Consider the following 7,484-nt stretch of genomic DNA (forward strand, 5'->3'; position numbering starts at 1 on the left):
TGGAGGCAGCAAGAGTGCGAAACTCAATAGAGTAGTCTGTTATGGATCGATTGCCTTGACATAGGGAAGCCAGGGCCCTGGAAGCCTCCTCCCCAAAAACAGATCGATCAAAAACCCGTATCATCTCCTCCTTAAAGTCCTGATACTGGTTAGTACACTCAGCCCTTGCCTCCCAGATTGCCGTGCCCCACTCACGAGCCCGTCCAGTAAGGAGAGATATGACGTAGGCGACACGAGCAGTGCTCCTGGCGTAAGTGTTGGGCTGGAGAGAAAACACAATATCACACTGGGTGAGGAACGAGCGGCATTCAGTGGGCTCCCCAGAGTAACACGGCGGGTTATTGATTCTGGGCTCCGGAGATTCGAAAGCCCTGGAAGTGGCCGGTGGATCGAGGCGGAGATGGTGAACCTGTTCTGTGAGGTTGGAGACTTGGGTGGCCAGGGTCTCAACGGCATGTCGAGCAGCAGACAATTCCTGCTCGTGTCTGCCTAGCATCGCTCCCTGGATCTCGACGGCTGAGTGGAGAGGATCCGAAGTCGCTGGGTCCATTCTTGGTCGGATTCTTCTGTTACGGTGAGTGAATGAGGACCCAAAAGCGAACTAACTTAAACAGAGCTTCTTTAATAACCAAACATAGGTAGGCTCAGATAGACCGGCAGATTCCAACAGGACAGGACAAGGTTACAGCAAACATGACGATAGTCTGGCTCAGGCATGAAACACAACAAACAAGAATCCGACAAGGACAGGAACAAAAACAGAGAGAGATATAGGGGACTAATCAGAGGGAAAAAGGGAACAGGTGGGAAACGGGGTGACGAGGTAGTCAGGAGGAGACAAGGAACAGCTGGGGGAAAGCGGGGGAGAAAAGGTAACCTAATACGACCAGCAGAGGGAGACAGGGTGAAAGGAAAGGACAGAAAGACACAACATGACAATACATGACACCATTCCATTGGTCGAGGTAAATCTCCACCCACCTGCGGCACCTGGCTATGCAAAACCAGCAGGACCACTGCTTCAGATCTCTCAGTGACAACAGGGGACAACAATATACAGATCTGTGCAACCACACTAAAAGTGAGTATTCAACTTAACTACCTTACTAATTAAATGTTGTACAACAATCTACTGCACAGTATTTAAATAACTGTAGCACAATATTAAGTAGACCTTTTATTGATAACAGGTCTGTTAACATGTATGCATAAATAGTCATGATTACACTACTTATCATCAAAATGTCAAAACAGTAAAATCATGTAGCTGTTAACAATCACATTCTGCTATATGTGTGCATTGATACATATAGTTTAATATTGTAGAACAGTGAAAGAGGAAACATGGTTAGACTTTTACCTGAAACATTTACCTTGTTTAGTGCAGAGATAGTATAGTATACTGTACCTTGATTAGTGCAGAGATAGTGTAGTATACTGTACCTTGATTAGTGCAGAGATAGTGTAGTATACTGTACCTTGTTTAGTGTAGAGATAGTGCAGTATACTGTATCTTGTTTAGTGCAGAGATAGTGCAGTATACTGTACCTTGTTTAGTGCAGAGATAGTGCAGTATACTGTACCTTGTTTAGTGCAGAGATAGTGCAGTATACTGTACCTTGTTTATTGCAGAGATAGTGTAGTATACTGTACATTGTTTAGTGCAGAGATAGTGCAGTATACTGTACATTGTTTAGTGCAGAGATAGTGCAGTATACTGTACCTTGTTTAGTGCAGAGATAGTGTAGTATACTGTATCTTGTTTAGTGCCGAGATAGTGCAGTATACTGTACCTTGTTTAGTGCAGAGATAGTGTAGTATACTGTACATTGTTTAGTGCAGAGATAGTGTAGTATACTGTACCTTGTTTAGTACAGAGATAGTGTAGTATACTGTACCTTGTTTAGTGCAGAGATAGTGTAGTATACTGTACCTTGTTTAGTGCAGAGATAGTGCAGTATACTGTACCTTGTTTAGTGCAGAGATAGTGCAGTATACTGTACCTTGATTAGTGCAGAGATAGTGCAGTATACTGTGTCTCGTTCAAGGGGGTCGATATTGGGTCAACACCCATCTTATAGCAGGTTGTTGCTGTGAGGGACACACCTGCAGGTTTTTATCAGTACTGACTAAGGTTGCATTCCACTGCTTAGAGGTTGCATGCATCAACCATTGGTTGACTGATAGATTGCTAAAACACATGATGTGGTTAGCTGATATGTAAAATACCTATCCAGGTGTTGTAAGATCTGGCGTCAGCAACATCTGTGCAGAGGAACAGAGGAACACTGTGCTTTGTGTTCAGACACCTCCTGATTTACACATTTAGCACTGGTTTCAGTTATACTGATTCCACTTAATTATTGTCTGAACTGTTCCTGTCTGTCTACACAGTAGATGTGATGTTTGATGGTAATGGGAACACGACCTCTAACTGGTCTATCTGGTCTTAACAGCAGCAGCCAGGCAATGGTAGAATAACCATGTTTAGGATGTCATTTGACACGCCCTATATGAGTACATTATGTACGCCCTATCTTAGGGAATGTACTGTGTTTTACAACAGTTGTACAGCATATCATTACTATTTTTATTGTTTATAGTTTATAGTTTTTATTGTTTAAAAGTCAAATAGCTGAAAAAATAAATTGTTTAGTCTTTCCTCATCTGTGAACGTTGGAACTTGGCTTTGGATGAGTCACTGAAGAAATGTGGACTTTGTTTTTTGTAATGAAGTCATTGTCTGTTTCCATGTTTTTGATTGGCTGCAGTAGTAGAAATGGAACGAGGAAGGACTCTGAAGATTCTGTTCCTGTTGACACTCTGTCTGCAAGACTTCACTGGTCAATGCCAAGGTACACACACACACATACTGTGCATGAATACACACATAGTGTCTTGATAAATGGCTACTGAAAACGATCAACTTCTTGTCTGTTTCCCGTTTTAGGGCAGCCTTCTAACCTGAGGATTGTTCTGGTGGGGAAGACTGGATCAGGGAAGAGTTCAACAGGAAACACCATCCTGGGGAGGGAGGGGTTTAAAGTGGGGGCTTCTGCAGTGTCTGTGACTGCAACGTGTGGGAAACAGAGTGGGGAGGTGAATGGGAGGAAGATTGATGTCATCGACACCCCGGGGCTCTATGACACAACAATGTCTCAAGAAGAGATGAAAAGTGAGATAGAAAAGGCCATCTACATGTCAGTACCAGGACCCCATGTGTTCCTGCTGGTGATCAGACTGGGGAGGTTCACAGAGGAGGAGCAGAACACTGTGAAGTGGATCCAAGAGAACTTTGGAGAAGATGCCTCAATGTACACCATCTTGCTGTTCACTCATGGAGATCAACTGAATGGCAAAACAGTCAAAGGGTTTCTTGCTCAGAGCAAAGCACTACGGAGACTCATCAATATGTGTGGGGGCAGATATCACTCCCTAATCAATGACAAGAGAGAAGACAACACTCAGGTTAGAGAGCTGCTGGAGAAGATCGAGGAGATGGTGGAGGAGGACAATGGAGGAGAACACTACACCAATGCTGACTATGAAGAGGCTCAGAGAAAGATCAGAGAGGATAATATGTTTTACTGTAAACTGGCAGCGTACGGCAGTCTAGCCACAGCAGGACTAGGTATGGTGTTTGCTTCACCAGTATTGGTGGCAGCAGGTGTAGCTGCAGGCTTCAGCCAAGGGTTTGAATGCACTAAGGAGATGCTAGGCTTTTAAAACACCGGGGGTACGTTCAGTTGGTCTTAACGTTTCGCTACGTATGGCAACGGTACTTACTGAATGATATAACAGTTCTTTCAAAACCATTTGCAATGTTATAGATATGCTAGCCGTGTGGCAGGGTGGCCCTAGCAGGGTGTCTAAAATCTTAACAAAACACTCCTGCTGCACTGTACACAATTCCCCTCTCATGACCCATAGTTACAACGTTTCTCAACTCAAATCATGACCGTTTATTTTAGTGGAGGTGTATGTATTTAGTGGGGATATATTTAGTATATATTAAATGGTAGTGTATGTATTTAGTGGGGATATATAGCATGTATTAAATGGTAGTGTATGTATCTAGTGGGGATATATTTAGTATATAATAAATGGTAGTGTATGTATTTAGTGGGGATATATTTAGTATATAATAAATGGTAGTGTATGTATCTAGTGGGGATATATAGCATGTATTAAATGGTAGTGTATGTATTTAGTGGGGATATATAGCATGTATTAAATGGTAGTGTATGTATTTAGTGGGGATATATTTAGTATATAATAAATGGTAGTGTATGTATCTAGTGGGGATATATAGCATGTATTAAATGGTAGTGTATGTATTTAGTGGGGATATATAGCATGTATTAAATGGTAGTGTATGTATCTAGTGGGGATATATAGCATGTATTAAATGGTAGTGTATGTATCTAGTGGGGATATATTTAGTATATAATAAATGGTAGTGTATGTATCTAGTGGGGATATATAGCATGTATTAAATGGTAGTGTATGTATTTAGTGGGGATATATAGCATGTATTAAATGGTAGTGTATGTATTTAGTGGGGATATATTTAGTATATAATAAATGGTAGTGTATGTATCTAGTGGGGATATATTTAGTATATAATAAATGGTAGTGTATGTATCTAGTGGGGATATATTTAGTATATAATAAATGGTAGTGTATGTATTTAGTGGGGATATATTTAGTATATAATAAATGGTAGTGTATGTATTTAGTGGGGATATATAGCATGTATTAAATGGTAGTGTATGTATCTAGTGGGGATATATAGCATGTATTAAATGGTAGTGTATGTATCTAGTGGGGATATATTTAGTATATAATAAATGGTAGTGTATGTATTTAGTGGGGATATATTTAGTATATAATAAATGGTAGTGTATGTATTTAGTGGGGATATATTTAGTATATAATAAATGGTAGTGTATGTATTTAGTGGGGATATATTTAGTATATAATAAATGGTAGTGTATGTATCTAGTGGGGATATATAGCATGTATTAAATGGTAGTGTATGTATCTAGTGGGGATATATTTAGTATATAATAAATGGTAGTGTATGTATCTAGTGGGGATATATTTAGTATATAATAAATGGTAGTGTATGTATTTAGTGGGGATATATAGCATGTATTAAATGGTAGTGTATGTATCTAGTGGGGATATATAGCATGTATTAAATGGTAGTGTATGTATCTAGTGGGGATATATTTAGTATATAATAAATGGTAGTGTATGTATCTAGTGGGGATATATTTAGTATATAATAAATGGTAGTGTGTGTATTTAGTGGGGATATATTTAGTATATAATAAATGGTAGTGTATGTATCTAGTGGGGATATATTTAGTATATAATAAATGGTAGTGTATGTATCTAGTGGGGATATATTTAGTATATAATAAATGGTAGTGTATGTATTTAGTGGGGATATATTTAGTATATAATAAATGGTAGTGTATGTATTTAGTGGGGATATATAGCATGTATTAAATGGTAGTGTATGTATCTAGTGGGGATATATAGCATGTATTAAATGGTAGTGTATGTATTTAGTGGAGATATATTTAGTATATAATAAATGGTAGTGTATGTATCTAGTGGGGATATATAGCATGTATTAAATGGTAGTGTATGTTTTTGTGGGGTGTATGTATTACGGGTAGTGGGTACTGGCTGTATAGGGATATAAAACACAACTGTTGTTATGAATACTCCTGTTTCCAGTTGTTTTTACACATCCTGATACAGTCCTTGAAATATATTTTCCAGATTGCATAGTAACTTTAAAAAAAAAACGTTTTTACAGCAGGATTTATTTTTGTGTTAACTCGCAACTTAAATCACAACAATTGCAGCACCTGTCTTTCTGTCTACAAAATAATTCAGTGGAATGTGTGTGTTCAGTCGATGTGCTTAAGGGCTGTATTCAATCTGGTCGGCTGAAGATCCGTGCTATAGTGGGATTCAAATTTAAAAGCAATATCCCCACCATTCTCCTCAGAGAATTTCATACAAATAAAAATGGTAAAACATTTAAAGTTGTCCTTTTTGAGATAAAAACTATACTAAATATATACTGTAAAATACACTGTTTTGCAGTGAAGGTCTACAGTAGCCTCAACAGCATTCTGTAGGGTAGCACCATGGTGTAGCCAGTGGACAGCTAGCTTCCGTCCTTTGGGTACATTGACTTCAATACAAAACCTAGGAGGTTCATGCTTCTCACCCCCTTCCATAGACTTACACAGTAATTATGACAACTTCCGGGGAACATCCTCCAACCTATCAGAGCTCTTGCAACCTGAACTAACATGTGGTCCACCCAATCAAAGGATCAGAGAATGAATCCAGTACTGAAAGCATAAGCTACAGGTAAAATGTGTATAATACGTGGTGAGTAGTTGACTCAAAGAGAGAGGAAGTTAATAGCTGAACAGTTTTGAACAAATTCATTTCTTCCAAAATTAAGGAGAAGCAAGAGAGAGAGAGACAAAAAAAATCCACTTACTTAGTTTGTAAATGCAGCTATCTAGTTTAGCCTACTGAAACACCCTGCTCAAACAGAGGGGTGCTATGTTAGCTAGCTGGCTATAACAGAGGGGTGCTATGTTAGCTAGCTGGCTATAACAGAGGGGTGCTATGTTAGCTATCTGGCTATAACAGAGGGGTGCTATGTTAGCTAGCTGGCTATAACAGAGGGGTGCTATGTTAGCTATCTGGCTATAACAGAGGGGTGCTATGTTAGCTAGCTGGCTATAACAGAGGGGTGCTATGTTAGCTAGCTGGCTATAACAGAGGGGTGCTATGTTAGCTATCTGGCTATAACAGAGGGGTGCTATGTTAGCTAGCTGGCTATAACAGAGGGGTGCTATGTTAGCTAGCTGGCTATAACAGAAGGGTGCTATGTTAGCTAGCTGGATATGATTATCCAACTCAACACTGCAACTCTTCTAAGGTAAGCTTTTTGTTTTTGCAAATGTATTGCCACCGGGACCCAACGGTGTAAGTGCTAAACTGCTTACTGACTGTACACTGTAACATTACTGCATGATTGTAGCAGGTTTACTAACACGTTAGTTCTATTAGCTATGTTAACTATGATGTTACTTTAGCTGATATGGTGACAACGATGTAGTCTGTGTGTAGCAGTTTGGCTTGGAAAGGTTTTTTCTCCTAGTCACATACAGCAGCGTAGCCTAGTGGTTAGAGTGGTGGACTTGTAACCGGTAGGTTGCAAGTTCAAACCCCTGAGCTGACAACAGGCCCCCGAACAGGCAGTTAACCCACTGTTCCTAGGCTGTCATTGAAAATAAGAATTTGTTCTTAACTGCCTAGTTAAATAAAGGCAAAAAAAAAAAGGTGTTGTGCATTGAAGGCAAAGGGGAAATGACACTGTCTTGTATCAGATCCAGGATGTGGCAGAAGATACTGAACCTTAGGTTTTAGACAGAGCCTGT

General features: G+C 39.6%; 1 protein-coding gene across 1 annotated transcript; it reads left to right on the plus strand.

Moving 5' to 3' along the window:
- The first annotated feature begins 981 nt into the window (after positions 1–981).
- LOC118936338 (GTPase IMAP family member 7-like) lies at positions 982–5,966 on the plus strand. Its single transcript, XM_036948954.1, has 3 exons — positions 982–1,081; positions 2,772–2,855; positions 2,951–5,966. Exons 1-3 carry the CDS (start codon positions 997–999, stop codon positions 3,724–3,726), a joined length of 945 nt encoding a protein of 314 aa, XP_036804849.1. The 5' UTR covers positions 982–996; the 3' UTR covers positions 3,727–5,966.
- The last annotated feature ends 1,518 nt before the right edge of the window (positions 5,967–7,484 follow it).

The sequence above is a fragment of the Oncorhynchus mykiss genome, chromosome 17 (assembly GCF_013265735.2).
Source record: "Oncorhynchus mykiss isolate Arlee chromosome 17, USDA_OmykA_1.1, whole genome shotgun sequence".
NCBI classification, from domain to species: Eukaryota; Metazoa; Chordata; class Actinopteri; order Salmoniformes; family Salmonidae; genus Oncorhynchus; species Oncorhynchus mykiss.